Source organism: Antennarius striatus, chromosome 14, assembly GCF_040054535.1.
Source record: "Antennarius striatus isolate MH-2024 chromosome 14, ASM4005453v1, whole genome shotgun sequence".
Classification (NCBI taxonomy): Eukaryota; Metazoa; Chordata; class Actinopteri; order Lophiiformes; family Antennariidae; genus Antennarius; species Antennarius striatus.
Window position 1 is genome coordinate 5,775,384 of NC_090789.1, and position 26,246 is coordinate 5,801,629.

Below are 26,246 nucleotides of genomic sequence, written 5' to 3' on the forward strand. Positions count from 1 at the left end.
GATCAGTTGCCTTCATTTAGGAGCTTAAGAATATAAAGCCTCTCAAACATTCACATGATTCTATTTAGAGACTTATTGTTAGCGTGAGCCCCTGGCCCTCAATATCAATCAAAGCGCTGGAAAAGTTGCCACACTGTGACTCATTCTGGTGTGTTTAGTCTAATCGTGCGTCGATATCTGGATACATTTTGTCACCATTTGTCATTCTCATGCATTCTTTCTGTGCTTCTTCTATTGATTCTCCAGAGGGGAGGGGCTGCTGAAAACAACACTAGACCTTTTTCATCAAGCTGAGGTACGTGCATGCTTATCTAGTAATCCCCCCCCCCCCCACTCTGCATCTTATGGTCTGTTTTCCTCCCGTTTTATCGAAGTTTGAAACGAATGCATCTGCTGAGATCAGTAGCATACAGCAGTAAATACCAGCATCCTTTCATTCACCTTCCTCTCACAGATCTGACAGGTTGTAACAAGGACTTATCATTATGGTGGAAATACAATGCCAACTGACAAAAAGGTGATAACAAACAAGGTTGCATGATGGGGTGTGTCCTGTTGACTTGGGATGATTGTCAATATTGTGCAGTAGTTTACAGAGAGGGGGCCCAAAATGCCAACAAGGATTTATTTCATTTGGGGTGAGCAACAGAGATAAGAAAGGAAGAGGAAGGACGGGGTACATAAACTGGAACACACTGATAAGAAGAAAGGAGAAAAAATAGCTTTCAGCTTCCTGTTGGAAGTTAAAATAATTATACTTTTGTCTATTTATGCACATTTTTTAATTTTTTTTTCTGGCTCACTGTTAGGTTCTGTCTGAAGAGGGACTCCAGCTGTGCACATCTCTACGTACTTTTTCCACTCAGGTATCAACACACGCTATTCACAGCAGAATATTAAAAACACAAAAAGGCAATTACAGTCTTGTCTTTTTGCTGGAAACTCCGACTGCAGCAAAGCGATATGAGGCCATAGAAATCATTATGGAAGTAAAATGAATCCAAGGAGGAGATAAAACTGTTTATTTCTTTCTGCGCTGGGTGAGGTTCTAACCCATCTGTATTCAGTCTCACACATTCTCTAGCTGTCGTGCCCCCGCCCTTGTTATGCCTCTCAGAAACACTCGCACCCATATCACCCATTCTGGCATGTCGTGGTGCCATGTCTGCTTTATAAATCAAACAGCAAGAGCAGGAAATTAAACCTGTCACACACTTTCACCATCCTGTCTTCCTGTCTGATTGGAGACTGGACAAACAAACGTGGTCTTGGCGCTTTTCTTCCACTTGCTCTCAACTAACCTCTTCCCCCCGGTCTTCCAACTTTAATTAAACAGCTCTTTTTGACAGCCTTTAATGACCGCCATTTGTCACTGCTGTGTCTGTGAGCGTGTGTGTTTGTACACATGTATATGTGCGGAGAGGGCGGGGGGCTAGGGACATCTCCAATCAATTCACACCCTGTAATTAATTATATCAAATAAACTGGTGCTTATAGTGTCCCTCTGTCTCATCCTCTGCCCCTTAGCATCAGATGCAGGTTTAACACACTTCCCCCCCATGATGAGGTTCAATTGAACATTCTTAATAGAGGTTTCAGAGTTTTTGTGTGCTTTTGAGAGTCATTGCTGAATAAAGGAGCATGTGTTATTTTGTTTCTGGTCCCATGTAGCTCAAAGCACAACAGTTTAACTTAAATAAGAAGTTTATAAAGGAGATCAAGACCCAGTTGTTGGAGTACATCAAACATGAAAACTGATTTCATTTCTCTTTTTTTATAGATTAGTGTTACTTTTCCATCAATACATCTGTGAAAAGTGAAGAGTTTATCCACATCTTCTCAGAAACCACTCAAAAAAGTTGCTTCAAATTCTAGACACTAAAATTTGCATCGCAACATACTTATTTTCCACTTTGTCCAGCACATTTGAACTTGAGGCAATTTTCCTGTCATACCCTGGTTATTTCAGTCCTTGGACACACATTTTCTCGTCATGAATTGTCTTCAACCAAGAGCACTGCTAATCTATTCTGATCACTTTATCAGTGTCAGTACCTATTAAGACAGCCTCCCTGGATAGCACAGAATAAGCTGTCTCTGCTGTCTTGGAACACATCATTCTCTCCCTCTCTCTGCTATTCTCTCCTTTGCAGCTGGTTGATGAGGAAAAGTCTTTGGTGGTGACAGAGCTGGAGAAACTGGTGGCTTTATGCCAACAACTGCAGACTGGAGTCAAGACTCCCGTACAGGGAAAGACTGCTACCTTCCAGAAGGTATCCACACCGCTCTCGTGTCTCTCTCGTTTTTGATTGTTTGTGCAAAGATAGTGAATGACTTGTTTTGCCCCAAATCTTTTTTGGCCAGTAAATTAGCAACAGTAGACAAACACTCGTTGCTTTATTTCTTATTGTAATAATTAGTTTTGACAGCATCAAATCTACAAACCCAACACCAGACGGGCACTCAGCACACAGCGAGTGAGACTATCTGCATTACTTCATTATTGGCCACAGCATTATCTCTGAGTAATCTGCTACAAAGGGCATTATCGAACAAGGGGTGCCAGATTAATGAATTTCTTTGAGGCATTAATGAGCATCTTGTGCGAAATGAGCAGCCTTCGGTCACCTTGTAATAAAGGCAAAGGCTGGAATCAAAAGGAGCGGATGGAGAATGGGGCGTTTTCTGCTGATTAATGAACACTGGCTCTCATCTCACCGTCTCTCCACCCTGATGTTCACTTTATCATTCACTAATAGGAGGCTGTGTGTTTGTCAGGGTTAGGAACAGTAGAGCACTGACCAGGAAATGTTAATCGTCCAGCGTGTTTAATTTACTGACATACAGCTGTGGGGTTTGCTGTGTGTGACTGGATGACTACCTGACTCACCCTCTCCTACTGTGATCATGCCAACAACAAAAAGAATTTTGTAGGAACAGGGAAGTGCTTATTCCCCTGTGCATCTGAATCTAAAGCGAGTTCATGCTGTCCCTTTTTTCTTCTTCCTGTTTTTGTATGATTGTATTTCTTTGTCTGTAGGTGGACTCGTGCATTCAGACAACCAAAGGTATCTTGACTGTTGTCCTGTCCCTCCTCCCATTCTGCAACAAGCTCAACAAAAAGGTGAAGCTGAACAGGACTCATGACTGAATGAATGGCAGTAGTGTTAGCATTATTATGGAAAGCGATCAAGATAAAAGATAAAGAGCCCAGAAAAGGTTAAGTAGCCCATGAAAATCCGATTAGTAGTCAGTGGGAATGAAAACAAGCTGTGAACACATTGACATATACCAGCTTAGCAAATGAAGTCCTATTTACACAGCCTGCAGGTCTCATCATTCATTTAGTCATGGTTTTCGCATTACTGTATTTTTTATGTGAAAATACAGTATATACAAAAATATTAATCATAGCAGATTTAAAAGAATTCTGATTAGCCAAGCATTTTATTCTTTTTTTCAGCAAATTTTAAAAACAGCAAGATTTTAATTTATTTCCATTTGTTATTTATCTACAGTGCAAGTCAGAGAAGAGTAGTCTTGGTTCTCCACAGGATTGGAGAGAGGGGCAGGATGCGTTCACTCCTGTCCAAGAGGAGGGAGCCCACAACAGCAAGAACACCAATGGCTTTAATGTCAAATCCTTGGAGCAGCCTATGGCTACTCTCAACCTCCTGGAAAGCAAATAATCCAGAAAACCTTCATCTCATTTGCCTTTGCCTGCCGGTCTCCCTTGGAGCAGCACATAACCAACATCACCTTTTTCTGGATGACATGCAATCCAGGAAATGCTCCACACCCCTCATCCACCCACAAGAGCGTGAGCTAGAGCTGTGTGTTGAAGATGGTTGCTTGGATCAGCCAGAGCTTGCAGTTCCTGTTTGAATAATGAATTGTAAGTTTTGATAAAGCAAGTCAAACCTCTCGGTGCCCCAGAGGCAGTTTTACCCCAGAATAGCATTTTGCATGAAACATCAGTTCCACCCCCGTCCACTAGATGGAGACAATCAGCCAACATGATGATATAGCCATTGGATTACAAGAAGAGAGGGGTGTCTAAGTAACTGGATGTCGGTAACTTTCTTCACTTCTATTGACATTGAAGATATGTTCAGCATTCAGGAGAGAACTGCTGCTCTGCCATACACGTCTACATTATGTGCCTCTGTGATACAAGCCTGTTTGCTTTGTGTGGTATTGTTGAAAACACTGAATGGCAGAAAAAAAACACCCATGCATGAAATCATCATCACCACACCCACGTTTTATGGTCGATGTTTTGTAGGATTGCAAAGTGAACACTTTTTCTGTAATATAACACATAGTGGCTCATTCTGTCCTTCATCACTGGCATTTTTGTTAGAAAATCAGTTGGATAAGTATTTTCAAAGTCAATCAGTGTAAATGTCCAATTTCCTTAGTGTTTGTATTGAATGTTCCCCATGTGCCATGTTAATAACAAAAATCACAGTTCAAAGCCAAATATGAAGACAGGATCTTCAGCTTCACTAGAAGCTCCAATGCACACCACTGGATATTTTTATGTAGGCCTGGTTTCTGGATCTTACCTTAACATAAGTATTGTGAAATCCGAATCTGTGTACACCGTTTTACAATTTTTTCCTCAAAAGATAATTCTGAAATAGCACCTGTGTCAAATGGAACCTTGAAGTGTACTTGTTATGAAGACTATCATTGTTAAGCTGCCTAGTTGGCCAATATGATATACTGTATGGTACTTGAACATATACCTATATACATAAAATATATGTATCCTACAGTAATTACAATGGTACTAGGTGGGGGTGTAATGACAAATGAATAAGATTAAGCTTAATTGTTTTGTACAGCATTAGCGCAGCTAAGGATGTTGGGTAATGTAGTCACGCTACAGATGTGAAGAAATAGATCTAGTTTTGGAAAGTCTATTCTTTTGACAATTGAAAATGTTGAAAGTGACACATAAAAAATAAACTATTTTTTGTACTCATTGTATTTATTGTCTATGTAGAAAAAATATTCAAACTGAATTTACTGGGAGATTAAAAAAACTACTCTTATTTCCTTATTTTCCAAAAAAACAAACTTTGCGCTTAAATGCCTCTGAAACCGTCCTCGCATTCTTATTCATAAACGGTAAAAACAATGTATAATGGTCTAAAGGCACAGTGCAGTGCAATACTCTCTTGGAATTCATGAGAAGACATGTCATTTCGCTTGATAACAGCCTCAGTCTCCATCCAGTCCGCTGGGAGTGGAAGGAAGAGCCGCAGGGTGCAACTGAGCAACAGCACGTTTTGCGACAACTCTCTCAAACTCCTCTCTGCTCAGTAGATTCTCAGTTATGCTCTTGCTCTCCTCAAATTTTGGCAGGATGACAGCAATGTATCCCTCAGTGGATGGCTGTTAAGATATAACAAAGTACCATAAAAACGCTTCAAACATTTATTGCGATGAGCTATCCAAATGATTGTGCTACCGAAACTGTTTTTATATTCATGAAAATATCTAATCTTACACATGAGGCCATGCACTTCATATAGTTACACATAGTATACGACAGTTTGTAAATGTGGATTGTCACAAATGTATTATTAAATTTATGCACTATATGTGTACATGATAACAGTGTAAAAATATATTTACCTTTTCCAACAATAGGGTGGGTGTTTCTAAAATGACCTCATTGACCTCAAGAAGACGGCCCCGGATACAACTTTAAAGATAGATTTCTAAGTGATCATAATGTACAAGAATAGGAAAATTACTGTTTACAAAAAGGAGCTCTTGTCTCACCTGTAGATTGTGTATTCCGTTTCATCCGTGCACGTTATCCTACACAGAGGTGCAAAATCAGTGAGGAACTGACCACCCTATAATGGTACAAAGTGATTTAGTCCAAGCTAACCTGTTGAAAATTCTGTTCACTAAAGAATCAAAAGTATACAATTATGCACATTCACCAAAATAATTTGTAACTATTAATGTCATTATTTTACCCGCTTGGACTTCCCAGACACTTTATTGTTCAGCCGACTGCAGCCGTTGCTGATCTGGTAACTTATGCTTTTGATCGTCCGCCCATTCTGAAGGATGGGATGAGTTTCTGCCAGCGTGACAACACAAATTCTGCAGAAAGTGAACATCAATTTAAAAACAAATCTGTTTTTAACAGGCAAAATATAACAAATATATAATGAAAGTTCTTTATACCATGTCTGGTTTAAATCATGACAAAAAGTGTGACATAATGGCAATTTAAACTAGAAAATACAAGAGGCAAGCACACTGTAATTACTGTAATTGTCAAATAAGGAACTGCATTCTTTTCTTGCACATTTATTTAGTTTTACTCTGCTCATATATACAGGTAGTCCTCAACATACAAACATTTGATTGACATGAATTTGGAGATATGAACAAACGTGTGTATAATCAAGAATAACAACTCGAAACAACCTGTTGCTGTTATTTATTATGTGTTGCTTTAAGTCCTGTAAATGTTTCTGGTAAGTCTTAGGGGAAAGTACTTTCATGTTTAGGGTAGTATATTTAGGGTAGTATTTAGGGTAGTATGACATTTAAATGATCTGAAATGGCGATTACATAATGGAATTTAATAAATAACGACTTGTGCATAATTCAACTTACAAACAACTTCTTGGAACCAATTGTGTTTGTGAGAACTACCTGTAAATTACAACAGTCCAAGTAAATTCCTAAAATTCAACAACAGGTGTTTTTCATGAGCCAGCCACCCCCCGAAAACAATCTAGAAGCGCCACTGTTAAGGAAATGCTTATAGCTCAGTTTATAGCACACGTTTAACTAAAAGCACCACATTATAGACTGACAAAGAAGGATAACAAAATCAGCTAAATAGTGGATGATCAAGGAAATAAACCCTCGTAATGTGTAATGGTCACTCACTAGATTATCAATTATAATGTCCATGAGTAACTATCTCCACCTGGTGTTCAAATCAACGCCTCGCACGTCAACGTTACCTGTTTGAATGCTGCAGGATGCAGTGGTCCTCACACGTCTTCCCCTTCAAGTCTAAATAAAATAGTTTACAAAATCTAATTATCTTATCAAGACATTTATTACCGTCTTCTTTTCAAGTGTAATTAGTGTTAGCCTAAACAACCACTACTGCTAGCATAACAAGTATTTCGGTGCGGCGTTATTTACCGGTTCTGTACCATCGTGTATAATATCGGTCGACCAGTGACGGGGCCGTCGTCGTTTCTACGTCTTTCTGCTCCACGCAGTCCATCAGAAGTATTCACAATAGAAACTATGACAAAAAAGACATAGAGTTCATTTATGGTAATGCCTTCACATGTCCCTCACTTTCACTTGACGGACAGAAAATCATGTGACATCTAGCGGTCCGTCGTTCAAATGAATCCGGTCAACAAAGAATGAAGAGGTTCCGGTAATTGCGTTCAAGATTGAAAAAAAAGTGTTTTTTTACAGACAAAATTAAGTATGCACTAATTTGTATTTGAAAAACAAATATTCATCGGCTAAAAATTTTTTTTTTAAAAACAAACATGTAATTTATGTAATGGAGGCCCAAATATCGATTGATCTTAGATATACTAAGTTCAGTATTTTCCACCAAGCTGATATTTTGCACATGCCTACCACTACTGTCCAACCAGACCTGTCATAAATACCCAGATCCACACCTGTTTCATTCTGTTGTTGTGTTATCACAGCAACACGTCTGTTATCACACAGAGTTGTATTTTACAGATTATTTTATGTGCCCTGAATGTTTATGTGTTCATCTGAATGTTTACATTTGGTAACTCTATTTTTGTTGCATGTAAAATATAAATATTAAATAACCCAATATGTATGTGAGTCTTTGATTGTTTTACATATTGTCATCAGAGACTGTCGGTCCTCGGACACGTTCACTTTATCAAATCTGGCCCACCCCTGCACTAAGGAGACATTGTGGGTGCAATTACTCATACTTTCCACTAGATGTCAGACTTTTGCAAAAAAAAATATCCAGATCCTCCTTGTGGTTAAGGGGATTTAATAACAACAAATTTGTTCAGAGTCCAGTTTTTCTGCATCGTGTAATTACATCCCCATTTGTTAAAACTAATTCAATCATCGCTTGGTTAACATTTTTATATTTAATTATGCATCTGTTTACATGCAAATCTGTTAAAGAGTTACATGCCATTGAAGCTGTTCATTTTAAATACTTTGAACTCTGTGTCTTTTTTTTTTTGATGAATAGACAGAAGTGTATGTGGAGTCTGAATCCCAAATGAATATGCAATGAAGATGCTAAGAAGGAATGAGTGCAGGAATGGACTGTTCCACTCCCCTGTTCTGGAATGTAGTCCCCCTTTGACCTGGACCAATTGCATATCAAACATAGCTGGCCCAATACGCTATTTGCACAATAATGGGTGAATTTCTTCAAGAAATGGAATTTGTCTTAAGGTAGATCAAGTGTTGATTACTTCATCTTGGTCACAAAAGTGGGAGAAAGTGAGAGCAAGAGCGACAGCATCTCAACTGCAGGTTTTGTGGCACAATGAGTTTTCCATTTATCTAATCACCACTACTGAGACTTGGAAAGTTCTGCTGTCAGGACCCATCTCATGAGCGTTCCATTACTCCTCTGTCTGTGGTAGGCTGCGGTCTGCAATTAATTCAGAAATGAAACACAAAGCCATTATGGAAACACTGGACACAGTGGGAGTATCCCATAGATGTCGGGTCTTGCATCAGCCGATCCAAAAAATTGAAGCAATCTTTCGCATCTATCAGGGACTGGCCACGAGACCTTATTCGTAAATGTTAAATGGTGCCCTTTGTGGCTGCTGATATCAAAGTAACAAATAGATGTGGACACCAAATGTCGGGATTTATCACATCACATGGATTGGTTCAAATCCAGTATAAAAGGTCATTTGTCATATTGTTTTGTCAGAGGGACAAGGGCTTGTATGTGATATTGGAGAACATTTGACATTACTGGACGTTGATATTTGGAAAGAATGTGTGGATTTGTGTTTAAAAATCTGTGTAATGGTTACAAGTAATTGTCGATCTGTATACATTCCAAACTCTTTACCAATCTTTGTTAAAATGAAAGAGTCGATATTCACTTACTGGCTGTCAGACAGGCATCTCAAGTGTCTTCAGCTGCGCAGTGGCTTGTGTGTGTGTGTGTGTGTGTGTGTGTGTGTGTGTGTGTGTGTGTGTGTGTGTGTGTGTGTGTGTGTGTGTGTGTGTGTGTGTGTGTGTGTGTGTGTGTGTGTACACATAGCTCCACGTCAGCTACTGCCACAGCGAGCAGCACTCTGCTCTGCTTTCTGTCTGTGTGGCTCCAGCAGTCTCTCCCTCCGCATGGAAGCTGTCCAACGTCTCCTCTTGCAGCTTCTCTCTGCCAGAGGAGAGCCTGATAAGGGAAGGGAGAAGCTCTAACATAGGGGGTTAAAACCGCAGCTTCTTCTTTTTATTGTTAAGTCTGTGCTGACATCACCATAGACGAGTGGCTGAACAGAGAAGAAGTGGTTTCCTGTTTCTTGGCACACAATAGAGCGTTTTTTTAGAATGATAGGCAGTAGAAATATTTTATTGATGTGATGCAGATGGGGAATATTGCTTCCAGAAAACATTTTGTTGTCAAAATGGTTCGGGAAGGCACACTATCACTAACAATTTCAGAAATTCATTGTTTGGAGTGCATTCAATCCCAGTCAGTCCTCCCTATCTCATCATTCAGTAAATGTCTCGTAAAAAAGAGGGAGGTACTCTGCAAGAGTAATATCAACCATCTTTTTCCTGGAAAGCATGGAGACACACACCTGCTTTTGTCATTTCACAGATCATCTCACGCTGCCAAAATGTACATTAAACAGCTATAAAAAACAGTAGTGTCATTTTAAAGTAATACATTAAAAATATTAATGCATATTCTGGCACAAGATAAGTGTGTGAAGATCAAACAATGGTGTATGAACTACGTGAATACATTTGGGCGCCTTCCATTTACATTCATATAATATGATTACACCGGGGTCAGAATGATTGTTTTAAATGTTTTACACAGCAGTGTCTCTTCATAGAGAGGATGATCAAAACCAGGAAGGCAAACATCTGCTTCTGAGAAAAGGCAAAAAAAAACAACAACAATAAGAATTATCCATTTTAAATTAAATATGTATGAGTGTCTTCTGTACCCAGACTCTAAATGTTCACACATCTCTACTGCGCAGTGTGTAAACATAAAATAATAATGCACGAAGCCAAACAAGTCCCTCTTTTGATTACTGAACACATTTTAGCATGCGAGATGCAACATAGAGGGGAAACCAAGAAAGAGTGGTTTAATCTGTCAGTTTGGAACACAAAATCATCACCTGGTGCCTCTTAATGACAATCTGTATTGTAGAAAAGTGCCAAATAAAGTGTTTCTGGATCACTGTACTTCAAATCTACTGCATGCAACTTGCAATTTGCGTCTCCCCCCTCAGGCGGTGACAACTTTCACAAAATTGTTTTTGACAGCTTTTGATGCTCCACTTTGCCCCTGTTGGCTGCAGAACAGCAGCTTTGGCAGACCAAACTTGACAGGTTAGTAAAAAAATCCAACGCTAATCCTGCGCCAGTGCAAAGAAATCATAGCAAATTCGAGATTTTAAAGATCCTAATTTCCAGGAAGTAAAGAAATATTTAGCAATAAATTCAATTAGCATTGTTTAAAGTTGTTCAGCTAAAGCCTGGATGCAGTAAATGGTTATTTCTATGTGGCGTAAAAGTCCTGTTCCTTCTGTCCAGCATAACAAGTCATGTGTTGGATGAAAAGTTAATGTTCCAATAATATAATTGTGAGTACCACAGTCCACTGGCATTATGTGCGGAGTGTCCCCAGTCTCTCGCCTGCAAGTCAGCTGGGATAGGCTCCAGTAATCCCTGTGACCCGCAATAAGCAAAAAAGCAGTAGAAAATGAATGAATGAATGAATATTGTCAGTAATGTAACATACGATGTCAAGTCAATCAGGAGTTCAGCTCAACGCCCATCAATCTTTAATGACCTTTTCTTTTCTGACTGCAAAGTGCTTCAAACACATTCCTGATTCTTATCTATTCCCAGCTGTCATCCTGCCCGTCATCCTACAGATACAGTCAGGGTTCAACACGAGCTGAGGGCGATAGAAAATACATGTGACCTGTCAGGTGAGATGCTAAACCTATAAGCACACGCAAAGAATTCACAACTGCTTCAAGGTTCCTGCATTGGATTCTCACCACATGCTTTCTCTCGCCACAGCAGTAAAATTTAACAAGAGTCTTTTTGTGTGTGTATTTTTTTTAATTTTTTATGAGGTGCTCATGGAGATGCATGTATAAATGTTAGGTCACCAACTGGGCTTGTTTAGATTCGTAAACAATTGCATTTCTAATTAGACAATCCCTGCCTGCACAGTGCCTGTGTTAATTATTTCTCAAAAGCCACGTGGCACACTGCTCGGAAACCTCCTCATGGAAAGTGAACCGTTTCTTACATCTGCCTGTAGCGCAGCAGCAGCAGGAGGGATTCTATGAGCTTAAGCTCAGATGACGGTTGAATGACAGGGTCATTCCTTTCTCTCCAAATAGTTATTGTTCAGCTGCTTCCCAGAGAGATGCATTGACGCGTCTCCAGACCAAAGCTATCTCAATCCAAATGTTTATGTTCTTTTTTTCCTTATTTGAAGTTCAACATGTCATTGGGGTGTTGAAAAGTTCCACTATGTATTAACATTCTGCTGTTAGTTCTCAATGGAGAACGCCAGGCATGCTATTATTGAGATCAACCAAATCCAACTAATAAATCAGCCACGTAAAAGATTCCTTGTGCAGAAAGTACAAACATCTTTGCACAATCCTGTCCTCTCCACGGTAACATAGCAACATAAACAGACAAAGCACTGCACAACATGCTCGTGCTTCAGTTTTGTTGCGACTGTCTCAAACTTACCTTTTTTTAAAAAAAAATATGTTGCTACACACAATGTAGAACAATGTTAACCAACTAAATAAAAGTGGCCGCTTCATTTTGCACTGTTACATTTAAGAAATTCCTGAATGAAGTAGAGTATATAAGTGTGTTTGAGAACTTTGGTTCAGCATGTAATTGTAGATGACATAGTAAAGGGAACTCATACCATACTTTATTTTTTGTCTGCATTTGGTGAACATTATTCAGACTTAACTTTAAGAGAAAGACAATCTAACTCCTCCCAAGCTAATGCTGATGAAGCCATCCAAGCTGACTGTCCGCCCATGACAGGACCTGCTGACAAATGGTTTGGAAAACCTTTTGAATTCGAATCCACAGTGACCTCTTCTCTGAAGTTGTAAACATGTCACCTTTGTAAATCAACAGTTATAGCAGAAAGCAGAACTCTAGGAAGTGTGAAACATAAATCTGGATATGACAGCAAGCTTGCTGTAAGCTGAAATGTGAGGATCATGTGACCAAATATCACAGAAAGGGTAGTAACAGAAAACCCAGAGTTTTTTTTTTTTTTACCTTGTTCTACTTTTACCAGCAGATTTGTGATGACTAAAAGCACTTTTTAAACACATTCTCATTCTTCCTTGTCTCTGAACACCAGTCTGCACAAGAAAAAGGTTGAGTTCAGCCTGCTTTGCCCCACTTGGCTCAAGATGCACATGAATAACCAGGTGTTGAACACACCTGACAGGGAGCTGTCTGTTTGAAAAGAGTGATGGGTGGAAATGGAGCAAAGAAAAGTGGGAGATTATGCTTGTGTATTACACAACTTATACATTACAAGGGGTGAAAATTTGAATTTGTGTCAGGATCTTTGTGACAAACTGCGAATGGACATTGGAGTAGATGTTTTGTTTAAATTGAGGCACCATAATATCTTCACATTTCTTTTCTCCTTTTTTGAGTTGGTTCTTCGCAGGTCACATGTAAAGACGTGAATATTTTTTTATATGAGAGTTTGGTTGTTGTTTGTTTTACTGTAGCTCTCAAGAATTCCTTGGACGTGCTTACATGTATTGGCCAAGGCCCTTATTTCAACACGGAAAGAAATGTTCTCAAGTGTTGTTTTGTCTGTGCTTGGAGTTTTCATGGGGTTGAGGAAAAATCAAGGAATATTTCTCCACAAACATGTCAATGGTTTTCTACCTGCAGCTGCAACATTTATGTCCATTATGGGGGAAAAAGCAACAATCAAATCGAGCGCCATTTCTATTTGAAGCTCATTGTCCCAGGTACTCATATTGTAGCGTGGATGTCCCTCTTTGATTTGTGGAATTGTGTTGTTAGAGAGAGATTTATCTCAGGTGTTTCATGTTGAACTGAATGCTTTATTTTTGCCATCACAGAGAGACAACCCACGTGGAGAGTTCACGGTAAACAGCGTTTTTGATTGACTGTACATTTTTCTAAATCTTAATCTTAATGTGTCCAGCAGGCAACATCCACTGTAGAAGCGGTGAAGTCAGAGGTTTGGACAGCTGGACCTCAAATAGAGGGGAGGATGTGTTGAGAGGAGAAGAAACTGATTAACAGAAAACAGACGGGAACCAGAAAGAATCTCCCTCATCTCTTAATTTCCTTCACTTATCCCTCTTTTTTTTTTTTTTTTTCAGCCAAGCCTTGATGTAATTCTAAGAGACAGAGACATGGATGAGCTCAACTCTCCTTCCTCTTCTTGTTTTCGCTAAGCAGAGAAGGTCAGAGTGCATTGTTCCAGTGTTTTCCTTGGTGCTTTCATCCCTTGGAACGTCAAACAAAATTCAGATGCGGCACAAGGGACTCAACTTGGGATCCTTCTTCCTCATCATAAAGTCCTTCTCGTAAAACTACAGGAGCAGGTGGTGTGAGCGCTGCGGGCCGCTGTTTTCATGTGATGATCGGCAGGACGGTGGAGTTTCTTCTTTCTTATTGGTTTTACAAGAAATGTTTGCATCACTTATTTATTATGAATATGTTCGGATTAATTTCATTCGGATTCACGGATGAGTTCTCAAACGTGACACTTTGACTTTTAAGGCACAGTTGACAAAATAGAATAATTAATAGCCAAATGGAGTCATTCATTGACCCGACTCTGTCTTTTTAATCTCATGTCTTGGTTCCAGCTGAATGTGAGGAGTGACTAATGCTGACAGGACAGCAGCCTCTGCTTGGAGCAGCAGTGGGCTACCAGATGTGTGTCTGCATCACTGATTCCACTCAACCCACACACACACACACACACACACACACACACACACACACACACACACACACACACACACACACACACACACACACACACACACACACACACACACACACACACACACACACACACACACACACACACACACACAGTTTGACTTCTGTCCAAACTAGTTACTTGCAGGTATTTTACGAGACCTTACAACCAGGAAACACCCGTATTTGATCTTGCTCTTCAAGCTACAAGAAGGTGCTGACTGTGTCTGAAGTCGACTAATAAATTTAATGCAAGCTTATAAATTTGAATGGCAGAGATGCCACTTTTGGGAAAGTACATCAACTTCCTGAGGCTGGTCTTAGACAGCAGAAATGATTTGAAGCGGGCATGTGAACACAGCACCCAAAGAAAGTTTTGTATCCGCTGGCAATGATTGCAATGGCACTGGTTGTTCAAACCCAGTGGCTCCCAACATTAACGCAAAGTTAAAATTACTTTACATTTGTAAAGATAAAGCTGTGCAATATTTACATACACATACAGTAATATAAAAAGGCAAAGGCCATATAAAAATTAATAAATGTTTCTGTAGAGGGCTCCAGATTTTTTCTTTGCCCACCCAGGTAATCCTCTTGTGACCCTTTTGGTTCATCTTACAGCCACTCATGTGGGTCCAGACCCCCATGTTGGAAACCACTGTTTTAAATCATAAAGACAACAATAAGTCCTAGCATCCAGTTAACTTGAACTTTCCTCTTCAGTGATTAACTGACCCCATTCTGCTCCTGGTCACATTCTTGGACATATTTCTCATGCTTAACTTTTTAAGTCGGATGCAGAAACGAGTAGCGGAAAACTACAGATGCCAAGACATGCTTTTGTGTTATCACATGCTAATCTCTTGTTTTGGGTTTGTGGTTAAATGCATATAGGTTGAGGAAGTTGCACAAGTGCACAGACAATAACCTGACATGAGCATTTCGTGTTAGGTTTTCTCTCACGCTGTGATGTGCTTCTCGTAAACATTTTATATCATCTTGTTTAGGTGGAACTTTGATAAAATATTCTTGACATGCAAAACCCGTTTTTCTGATTAAAATTATTCATGTGCCCCAGAACAAGATCAAAGTGAACACGGACGGACTGATCACTACTAATCCATCATCATTGATCCAGACAGTAGATTTTGCAGATAATTCACAAGGTAATTCTTGTGAATTATTTGTAGATCCACCAATTTCACCAGTCAAATATGTCATACTCATCATCAGCAACACCAAATATGTTAAAGATATGTTAAACTGCTTTAATCAATATTTCTGTAGGAGCAGTGAGTCAAAGACCATACTGTTACATTTAGCTACTGCCATCAGGAGTTGGTAGAGAATGAAAAAGATTTTAAACAGAACCATTTATTTAGATAAGTGTTTTCAATACAATTCACCACTGAGTGGATTCTGAGTCTGTGAAAATCTACTTTAAAATATAACATTTATTTACAACACACAATAGTTTGGAAGTTGATAATCTCATACACATACAAAACAACAGTGTTTGTGGTTATTACAGTCCTGAAACCAGGCTGTTTGTACACCCTGTTTAGAACCAACTCAAACTCACTGCTCATATAGTCCCATTGTCTTAGTCGACAGGTGGTAATGCAATTTGTGCTATTGTGCAAGTATTTCAAAGTGCTCACATTAGAAACTATAACACACTTAAATGCCTGTCAAACATTTGCTTAGTGCAACAGATCTGCAACAATCAATTGCAGAGAAGGACACCCTCTACTGCCCCCCATTTGTAGTCTTTTGAATTCCCCAGCATTCTCTAGAAATCGTCATCATAATCACAGTTTACAAAGCTACTGTCTGGGAACGCATTAACTGATTTGGTCTTCTTCTTCCGGGCGTCCTTTTTTCTTTGCTCAGATTGTCGACTCCCTGAAATGGACAGGTAGGAAGCGATGCTGTGCCTGACTCCGTGGCTCAGCATGTTGTCGTTGCAGCTCTCTCTGTTCACCCTTTGTTTTCAGTCAAGGGAAGAGTAGACAACAACACATGAGAACACAGCTTGTTGTACTCCTCATTTTCAAATGGCTTCAATTTGTTGGTGATTATTCAGACATATCTGGTTCCAGTTTTATCCATGTTTTTTTTTGGTGATAAATGGACTCAACGCTGAAGAATTTAAGCGGCAAATTTAAATTATAAGTTTGGCAAAAATGGCTGATTTAAATGGTACATTTGGCATATTTAAATAGCAAATCTTCTCTTTTTTCCAACATACATACGATAATAATCATTTGATAAAGCAATAAATATCCTAGTCCTTAAAAAATGCTGCAGTTATAATATATTTTGTCACGTTTTTGTTTTTTGTATGTAAAGAATGACACCAAGGTACAAAAATAAGCTGCCCCGTGCCAAAATCATCATCCAGTGTTGTGCTCTGTTCAGATGACGGAGCCTCTGTGTTCTTATCTACTTTATTCCAGACAAAGTCATACCTCATGATGACAGGTGGAGCTCCAGAAGGTACATCTGACAGTGAGGGCGCCCCCGACAGGCAAGGAGACGTTAACACACAACATAGGCCATCCGCAAATTCTGGTAAGGTGAGGGTAGGAGAAGTCAGTAAATCATGTGTAATTATAATAACACACTCAGGCAAACACAGAATAGCTGCACTGTGGTAGTGTTGATGAGGCAAATGTCATACCGGGCATGCAACAGTGGTCATTTTCAAGCATGCATAAAACATTTCATGTCCTGCTTCAGTGAGATATTCTATCAGGACAGGAAACAGATTCATCCAGTGACAAGAAAGTGGTCTATCATGATAAATAATTTTCATGTTAGTGACTGTGACTGTCTGTGCTGTATTTGTCCTATTTGTTACTTTCACAAACAGAGGTTGAAGAAATATTACTGATAATGGATTTTGATAAATGTAAGGCCCGGTTACAAACACATAGTACAATCAGAGTAGAGTAGAGCCAATGCACTGCCATTGGTATGCAGCTGAGATGATGTAGTTCAGTCATTTCTAGTTTTGTGATTCTCTGACTGATAAAATGATAAGAATTGACCATAATGGAAAATCAAATTTTGTTGATGACTCCTAATCTACTGGTGATAAACATCAAATTGTCCGAGGTTTCCAGAATTAACAGAATTAGGTGGTATTACTTGAATTTAACAATAATTTAATAAATCATCATCATGATGTCACCACCACAGGGTTTATTGTGTCTTCTATTACAATGTGATGATTGTTAAAGGAAACTATTATTTGGTTGATCAGGTTTTAGTGATGACAGCGCTGCTATGCGACACGTTTCTGTTCAGTCGTGCACCTTAGTGTTTGTGCGCTCACCAGAGTAGTGGTTGATCAAGTCTTCAAGGCACTGGAAAGTGAGGCGAGGTGAAATGTAGTACCAGCCGTTGTCCATTCTGGAGATACGATAGTGCTTGATAATCATGTGCCTCACTGACAGTGAATACACACCTTAGGAAGTGACACACACCACACACTTTAAACACACACTTTAAAGAACATTGCTTCAACCACCACACCAAGCAGCTCTGTTGTAGACAACACGGACTGTAATGTAATTTAGAATAAATGCCCACTTCCTCATACGACTAGTGTCTGTGGATTTTTGTTTCACAAAGGAAGAGATGTTTTGTTAAAACCATGATGACTCAGATTCCAGTCAAAAAAATTTGCCACATTAATTTTGTCACATCCAACATCCTGAGTTTGAAGTTTATCACATATTCAGACCATTCTAGCAGGAAGTTAGTTCTAGCAGGAAGATGATTAAATGCTAATATAACTTTATGTTTGAGAGTGGCTAATATTATCAAACATGTTGTTTTACATTAAAATATGGAATAATAACTGATCTGAACCACTATATCTGACTGCAGACGCTGCTGTAAGGAAAAGGTACTCACCCCTCTCCCTGGAGTTCTCCCGAACCAGGAAGGAACCTATTTTGTTCCCAGGTAGAAGCAGCAGCTCCTCAGCTTTCTGCCTCTCCACCCCCTCAAACAGCCAACTGGCAGAACAAAAAAACTTTAGGCTGCTACATTGGGATTAAAACTGACAAACTCGGCCAATAATAGAGGATATGGATATGGTCAGTAAACTTTTACCTACCCGTGGTAGACTTTTGCCACGTGGGTGTTGGGTATATAGTTCTCCTTTTTTGTTTGGACAGAGCAGACTCTCCACCAGTAATCCTCCCTGACCACCATAAACAGAGGAAGAGAACTCAACACTGACCTTCTTGTGTGAACACTTCTCCATTCTGTGTACTTTGAGCACCAAAGAACAAAACTTCTTTTTTTGGTATATTTTCGTATCAACCAAGAGAATCTGGATAATGACATAGTTTTTAATCAAGACTGCAAAACTATAATCTTACTGAGCGATGACCCTGATCCTCTCTCCCATCCTGTAAAAGGGCTTTCCCATGTCAGCAGATTGGTAGTCCTGAATCACCATCACCGTGTCGTCTTCTGAACCTGCCAAAACATGTCAATCTACCAAGTTAATTTGAGATACTTTTTAGCATAGCTTTCTATATTTTCATTTTTCTAATGGCAGTGGATTTTAATCACTGCTTAGCATATTTTAACACACAGCATATCTATCACACATGAGGTCAGTGGCTGTTATCCATAAGTGAATGGTTGTTACTGATGTCACTGGCAAAACATTTCACAATTTACTCCAAAATTTCAATTCATTTTTTACCAAATGGTCTAATAACAAATTTATGAAGAAGGTTTTACCTTTTAGGGAACCATCAAAGTTGTCTATGTTGTTCTTGTCTCTGGCGTTCACACCTCGCATCGTGTTCCCCATTCTCTGACTGAAGGCAGACACAATGATTGTACTCCTCAAGTCACCCAGATTTATTTTTTGTTACTACATACAAACTGACCACTTATCAGAAATCAATGACGTTGAATTCACATACTGTAAAATTCATTCCCCAGATGACAAAGCCATGTCAGAAAGTTACTTTTACGCATAATCAAAAATACTTACCTTTCAACACATCCTGTCTGTACTCTCTAAAGTTAGCCCACTCTCTGCTTAGTCAACCAGTGTGGAGTAAGAGGCGATGGGCAGTACAAAACAGCTGGTTTGGTAATTTGTAAAGAAGCACCTGTTGGATTTGTAGCTCACCTGTTTCAGTGACATCAACCGTGCAGAGCGAGATGGTGGTCCAAACAAGACATGGTGGCAGCAGCAGCAGCAGTGGAGTGTTGCTCTAGAAGAGTACTGTGTTCACAGACATTCCAAAATTGAGCCGACAGAGTGTGACTAGAGCTCTGAACTGCACAGCAAGCTCACTTCCTGTAATGAAATGAGGAAGATGACTATCAAACGTGTTATGAAGGTGAAACTGACCACGAAAGAAGAGGGTACAAGTGTTTTTCTTGGTGATTAGGGTAAGACGTTCTGCTTTAGACTAGTTACGAAAGGCTACAGAAGGAAGGGAAGTCTATTTTCCTACATCGATTGAGATCATTGATGTTGAAATGCTTCATCTCTAATATTTTCAGTTGTGTATGTAAAGTCAAAAGATTAGCTTATTATTCCACCTTGTTTTTACAAGGTGGATACCCACTGTGCCACCGTGCTACCCCAAAATTAACATAAAGAAAACAATTATTATCTATGGAGCTGGCAGATATGGGTGGATCCAGGCTGAGACCAGAGGTGTTATGGACTTTTAATAAAAAGTTATGACATTCGTAATATATCAAATTGGTCTTGATTCGACAAATTTTGATTTCATTTCTTTGGAGCTGCACACGACTAGTAGGAAAACTTGTTTCAATTTTTCAGCCAGACTTCATTCCCTTCTCTCTCATGAATGACAAAGCCTTTCACTCCCTCTCTCCTCTCATTCATCCCATGGTTCATCATCTCCCACTCATTTCTGCCTTTGAGTTTTCCTTTAAGGAGTCTCCGCTCCACAAATATGCTCCTTTTTTTGATTACTTAGAGCCTCAGATCACTAGTTATATAAGAATGTTCCTTTATGACACATTTTATTATCCCTTTCCATTATAATTCAGGCAGTTTAGCTTCATTTTCCACTCTAAAATCCAGATTAGACTGCTGCAGACCATTTGGTTTCTTTTCTCTGCCACATTTCTTTTATGAGGTGATACAAAAGAACAGAGCAAAAGATCACCTTTATTGTTAAAGTGAATTTATCTATGGGGGTTTCATAAGTACCTGAATATATGTCATTCAAATCTGTTTCATGGTTTGTAGATATGGCATTAGACAAAAACACCTCCTTTTGCTGGCATTCAGCTACCTATGTTTGACAAGGGGAGACAGAATTACCAGACTTTTACTTCACATCACGTCTAATGTGAACTTCAGGAGGTTTTCATGATGATGTGGAATGAAAGAAGCCGCAGTGACGATGGGTAGCAGCTAGCAACAGATAGCAGTTACTAGAATGTTGTGGCTAGAAAGAAGGAAGGAAGTCTTCATCGGCTTAGGATAAAAATAAACACAAGGTCAACATGTAGCTTGTGTGGTTCCGGTGTACACAGCTCAGTTTTATCTTTAGAAGAGGATTTACTCCATGTTTTTGAGGCAAGTTCTATGCATTTTTTTTTTAAATTCCGAAGTGGATTTAATTTTATTTGCTGTGATGAATGTTGCAGAGATATTTATGAACTGTTCATTGAAAGTTTGCATTCTTCTGCATTACAAAAAAAGCAACACATTTTCTCATATACCTCAAAGCAATAATCACATGGATGCTCTCATTGTAATTTGACCTCGTATTTCTGCATTACATGTAGTTATGTAGGCATTATCAGAACAATGTATTTCATCAAGAACAAAATAAGATAAACCTTTAATAGTCCCACAGTGGGGAAATTTGCGAGTAATTTATTACTTGCAAAAGTAACAAGTAATTTATTATGAAGGAGCATTCCTCAGAAGAGGAATCGCCTTTGGTGTTAAAATCTTCTGAGGAGTCCTTATTTTTTTTCAGCATGTAGTTACAAAAATACCATATTTCAAAGAATTTTGCATTTTGTAGCTTGATTCTAAAACCTATTAAATTATCTTCAATAAGAAAATGAAAAGAAGTAAAAGATATTAAAGTTGTAACATCATCTATTGAAAAACCACTGACTACCAAAAAGGGGAAACTGTTAGACACTTTGCTCTTGATTAGCAGTACTGTGTGTCTGAATGAGTCAGCAGCAGACATAACACAGGTTAAAATAAAACCAACCACTGGGTCTGTCCCAGTGACCTCCTGTTCAATGCTGTCTTTGTAATGTTGGGATGTGACACATAATCAATATGAAGGTAAAATTGTTAATCAAGGCTTCTCATCATCATCTTCTCAATGGTCTTCATTAATAATTGATTGTAATTTGGATTTAATGGGTTTATTTAGCAAATTGCTTTCATAACAGTTTTTAGTCTCGCACAGTTAAAATAGGATAGGATAATTGGTGGAAATTAGCAGCCATACATGTCATTATTATCATGTTCATTGGTCCAATTCAGCACATAAATTATTTTTAAATTATTTTTTATTCCCAAAATGCTCACAAAAGCAGTGTAGCAGGTGTCACACACAGCATAAAACTAGTATTTAGCAGTCAGAGTCTCTCATGTGTATAATTGCTAGACTGGTGTTCATGATTGATGTCCCAGCGCTTGTTTTATAACACATGTTGGGGTTAAGTTGAGTTACAACTTTGAAGATGGTCAATGATTTGTGATGTTTTTTAGGCCAGCACACTCGTTCTCTGTCTCTCATAAAGACAGATGCGCTCTGTCTGTGGCTGATGTTGGCCACGGTTGCCGGTTGCTGCTGTGTAGGAGACAGGATGTGTTTGATCATTTCAGGGAGAAGTGACTTCCACACCCTCTGTCTAAAATTACAAAATTACTGACTGTCAGGAATTCCCATTATAATTTATTTTTTCTGGGAGTCAAAATCAAGACCCGCTTGTGTGGATTTAAGGCTTTTTGGCAGGGAGTGGAAGCAAGAGGTGTGTTGTTATAATGGATTTTTTTGCAGTTCCTCTTTTCCTAAAAACAATACACATTCCTCTCTGGGAGTTGGTACTTATGTGGTTGTTGTGTGCTCTGGCTGTAATGAGCAGTATCTAAATACAGAAGTAAGGCTGAACCCGACGAACTCAGAACCACAGGATTGACATGAACGGGACATGTGTTGGCTATAGGTGCAACTGTCTGCATCTGCAGCTTCCTTGCCTACAGTGTTTGTTTTGGCACACTTAAAGCCTAAAATACTCATATAAAGGACCCCAAATCCTCCACAGTTAAACCTGTAATCATCGATGTGATGCAGTTGCTGTATGTGGGTCATTCAGGCATTTGTAGCATTGCATCCAACAAACATCTGGGTAAGTAGTCAACCCTCCCTGTCTCTCACATCTATCAACACATCTCCTCATGCTTTCACATACAGTCCCCAGAAATAATCTGCTGATGAAGTTTAGCTTTTTTTTCTCTACTTCACATGTGTCAAACTCAAAACCCGGGGTCCAAATGTGTCCCGCCACAAAAGGTCGGATTGTATAAAAATAAATAGGTCAAAATTGTGTTTTGCCCAAAACTACATTACCCACAATGCAGTAATTCAGCCTATTTTAACTCTGACAAAAATGTTTCAAACAAAGTTAATCTCCCAATTTGTTCAAAAGTTAGGACATTAACTTTTGAACAATTTAATGTCATAATGTTGTTTTTCTTTTTTCACATGGATAGTTTTGATCATTGATTGATGGAGTTATGTGGGTTTTTTCATTACCTGACAAATTACAAAGATTTGTGTTATAACAGAGCAACAAGCAAACATATTTTTTCTGTGCAACTGTAATGTTTGTAACTTGAATAAGTAATAAATTCAGAGTTATTTAATATGAGGAGTAGTTACATTTAGTTACATTTAAAAGTTACATCTGGTCCTTTGAGGACAGCCACGATGCTGATGTGGCCCTAGGTGAAAATGAGTTTTACACCCCTGCTCTATTTGCTTATTTAGTGGCTGAAAAATAATGAAGAAAATAAAAAATAAAATTACAAGTTATATTATCTGCTCTACAAATTTCAGCAGAATCATTTTTGGGATCCTAATGGTGACATAATTGGATGAAATTGCATCAAGCTTGCAAACAACTGCCTCATTAAAGTAGAACTTGTGAGTCATTACACCAAAGGAGAGCAATGTTGTCGTCTGTTTATTCATTTATGTCAGAGAAATCTAATAAAGCTCCTCATAGGATCAACAACAACAACAAGTCTAAGACTGTAAAACCATCCCAGACCTGAAAAATTAATTCCTGTTTGCTGCACTAATGACTTAATGGAAAATATTACTCTTGCAAACTGCATCACTAACGTTTCTTTGAACCGCAGTACTGGTTCATTTGATGGCATGAAGTTAAGTGGAGGCACTTAGGGGAGCTGTGGCTATGGTCGCTCCTGGCAAAACGAACTCGCATGAACAAAAGATACAGTAATCAACATCTCAGCGGCTCCATTCTCCAATTTATTAATATGCAGTTCGTAGTTCATTCTAATCAAATAACCCCACCCATTTTTAATAGGTCTTTATTTATAGTCACTCTTTCATTAAGTCATTTAATGCCATTTTTACAAGTTTGCTCTTAAAATAAGGATTTTAAGCCAGTTTTAGAATTACTTTTACCTCATTGTGTTATTTTTTTCCTCTTCAACAGCTTCATTTCAATTTTATTCATTTAGAGCTAAACTCAACATGTCCTGCTGCCACTGATTCTCATCAAAAGAATTAAAACAGAGTGACTACCAATGCTACTAGCTATTAAAGCAAAGAGATTATTTGGCTTCAGACCACTTATTCTTCTAATCTAATTCTAACAAAGCAGCTGCACAGGTGTTTTTCATGATGTCTTTCCATTCCACACATCCAGGCATTCCGTTCTAAACTGTCAGCCTCCGAATCCAATCCAAACCCAGTCCAAAATAAACCTGATGAATTGTCAGGGTTGTTTTCTCAGACTCAACCAAACTCAATCCCGAGACATTATACAAATGTTTTCTCTAGCTACACAATACTCCCCACGATGACCAAAGTGACTTTGATGTGTAGAGCCTTTGGAAAGTACTTTAAATTCGGAAAAATCAGCATTTCATGTTCTTCCAGGACAGGTTTGACATTATGCATCCTTTACTGTAATAGATGAGGTGTTGCACTAATTGCACCATTAAATGATCAAGTCCCCCACAGATGTAATCCCCGAGGACGTTCTGTGCAAAGAGAGAAAAGCGGCTCTGATGTCATATTGTAACACCATTATCAGTGGTCTACCCTCCATCTCCACGTGCGCACTCACACGTGCACACTTCAAGGATAATGCCAGCCTTCGCATCCAGAGTAACTATTGGTTACCTCTCCAGTCAGCCATTCCAAGCCCATAATGAGAGTCTGCATCAGTGGATGCAATCGCTCTCTTCAGCATTTACTGCTGCATCATCATCTATTACAACAGTGATTATAGGCCAGCGAACTATTTATATGATACGTGTTTTCACTGTGCACCTGTGAGAGTTCATGCAGCACCCCGCTAACATATAGCAGCACAGCTGGTTTTTACTCATAAATTCCAAAATAAGCCCCACAGCTTAAAGCTATTGTCAACTTTGCTTTAACCATGTGTTTGCCCACTATAAACATATGTATTACAGTCTTTACCCCGTATCCCATGTATAATGTGAGAATGCCTGCCACATTATCTTCACCATTTTTACGTCTGTCAGTCACTTAGATGCAAAATTCAAACTAGACAAACACTCAGGAGAGTACATGCATCCCCCAAGGTGGAAACGATCCCTTTCAATTAATAAAATGCCATCCAAATTCCAAAAGGACATGTGCTCCATCAAAATAGCTGCCCTCCGGGTTCCTTTAAAGTTAAGGGGGTTAAAAAAAAAAAGTCATAGATTTACTCTGGATACACGCCAGAATTCAGTGGTTCCTTCTTCGGCACATGCCCCACTCGACGACTCAGAAGTGAAAAACCAACATGTACTTGTGGTGCTTTTGATGGAAATGCTGAATGTTTAAAAATGTAAAACAGGATCCGCCTTTTTAACCAGGACCATGGTGCCTCTGATAAAGCGTGAACTGAATAGAAAGATCTGTGGTGCTTGCTGTTGTTTATAAGGCTATTGATAATGAACAGTAAGGTATTCTGGCTGTTCAAACTCGTTCATGTAATGCAAATTAGTATACATGATCCCTATGTCAAAACCTTGTAGATGACACAGGATGGGATTCACTTCTTCTGTGCTGACATCAGGCTAACCTGTTAGCTTGGTGTTTCCTCAGCTGCACCCACAATCCAACTTTTTACTCCTTTTTGGATTAGTCAGGCGTTACGTGGAGTCGGTCGCAGCCAACATGGCATCAGACGGCCTGGAGCAGACCCCTTGAGCTTCACGTTCCACTCCTGAGAAACATGAGTGAGGTGAGGTCACCGTGGCTCCATCCACGACGGACCTGCCAAGCTGTACCTCTTCAGGAAAATGAATGCAACTGTTACATAATAAAGGAAACACTGAACATATTTTTTCCACTGGCTGGTTTTACAAATCTTTCACCTTCTTCTGGCATTCGAGGTACATCATATGGTTTATTACTTTTCTATGAAATAGTCCACCACGGAACTGTGAAAATTAACCGCACAAAATTCATACACGTATTGTCCATTTAGTGTCTGACTGTGGGTCTTTAAGCTTTCAGGTTTACTAGACTTTATAGATCTTATCGTGGCTGCACATGTGAACACATTGGTGTGTTTAACATGACACAGAACCAATTGAAATGCAGTGTGTGATCGACTGGCAAAGCTCAAAGGCCCTTTATGTGGAGGAAATGTCATTTATTGAGTTTGCAGGTTGAAATGAATGGTCAACGTATATTTATTTTTGT

General features: G+C 39.0%; 3 protein-coding genes across 6 annotated transcripts in view; 1 reads left to right on the plus strand and 2 right to left on the minus strand.

The window, feature by feature from the left end:
• Positions 1-4,986, plus strand: part of ctnnal1 (catenin (cadherin-associated protein), alpha-like 1) — a 44,239-nt gene extending 39,253 nt beyond the window's left edge. The window contains exons 15-19 of one of the 3 annotated variants that reach the window (XM_068333591.1): positions 247-295; positions 810-866; positions 2,154-2,273; positions 3,041-3,124; positions 3,519-4,986. In XM_068333591.1, the coding sequence (XP_068189692.1) occupies positions 247-295; positions 810-866; positions 2,154-2,273; positions 3,041-3,124; positions 3,519-3,689 (481 nt within the window). In that variant the 3' untranslated portion in view covers positions 3,690-4,986. The other 2 variants (XR_011038016.1, XM_068333592.1) reach the window with 2 other exon arrangements.
• Positions 4,984-7,373, minus strand: abitram (actin binding transcription modulator). Its single transcript, XM_068333593.1, has 6 exons — positions 7,195-7,373; positions 7,008-7,059; positions 6,000-6,129; positions 5,797-5,873; positions 5,647-5,716; positions 4,984-5,403 (listed from the first exon to the last, which is right to left on the minus strand). Exons 1-6 carry the CDS (start codon positions 7,277-7,279, stop codon positions 5,230-5,232), a joined length of 588 nt encoding a protein of 195 aa, XP_068189694.1. The 5' UTR covers positions 7,280-7,373; the 3' UTR covers positions 4,984-5,229.
• An 8,071-nt stretch (positions 7,374-15,444) lies between these two features.
• sla1a (Src like adaptor 1a) lies at positions 15,445-19,613 on the minus strand. 2 transcript variants are annotated; one of them, XM_068333190.1, is made up of 8 exons: positions 19,436-19,613; positions 19,036-19,115; positions 18,666-18,765; positions 18,398-18,484; positions 18,193-18,323; positions 17,609-17,740; positions 16,740-16,839; positions 15,445-16,253 (listed from the first exon to the last, which is right to left on the minus strand). In XM_068333190.1, exons 2-8 carry the CDS (start codon positions 19,106-19,108, stop codon positions 16,061-16,063), a joined length of 816 nt encoding a protein of 271 aa, XP_068189291.1. In that variant the 5' UTR covers positions 19,109-19,115; positions 19,436-19,613; the 3' UTR covers positions 15,445-16,060. The 2 variants fall into 2 exon arrangements, with proteins under 2 accessions (XP_068189291.1, XP_068189292.1); XM_068333191.1 differs by having other exon boundaries at positions 15,448-16,253; positions 18,193-18,296; positions 19,436-19,611.
• Between the last annotated feature and the right edge of the window lie 6,633 nt (positions 19,614-26,246).

Bases quoted from the DNA above. Each gene is read 5' to 3' on its own strand.
- abitram (XM_068333593.1), bottom strand. From the start codon at position 7,279: ATGGACTGCGTGGAGCAGAAAGACGTAGAAACGACGACGGCCCCGTCA. The intron at 7,060-7,194 runs GTAAATAACGCC...TATTTTATTTAG, and splicing joins TACACGATGGTACAGAACCG to ACTTGAAGGGGAAGACGTGT. The intron at 5,404-5,646 runs GTAAATATATTT...ATATCTTAACAG, and splicing joins CCACCCTATTGTTGGAAAAG to CCATCCACTGAGGGATACAT.
- sla1a (XM_068333190.1), bottom strand. From the start codon at position 19,108: ATGGGGAACACGATGCGAGGTGTGAACGCCAGAGACAAGAACAACATA. The intron at 18,324-18,397 runs GTAGGTAAAAGT...ATCCCAATGTAG, and splicing joins GTGGCAAAAGTCTACCACGG to CAGCCTAAAGTTTTTTTGTT. The intron at 16,840-17,608 runs GTGAGCGCACAA...TCACCTTACCAG, and splicing joins CTTGATCAACCACTACTCTG to AATTTGCGGATGGCCTATGT.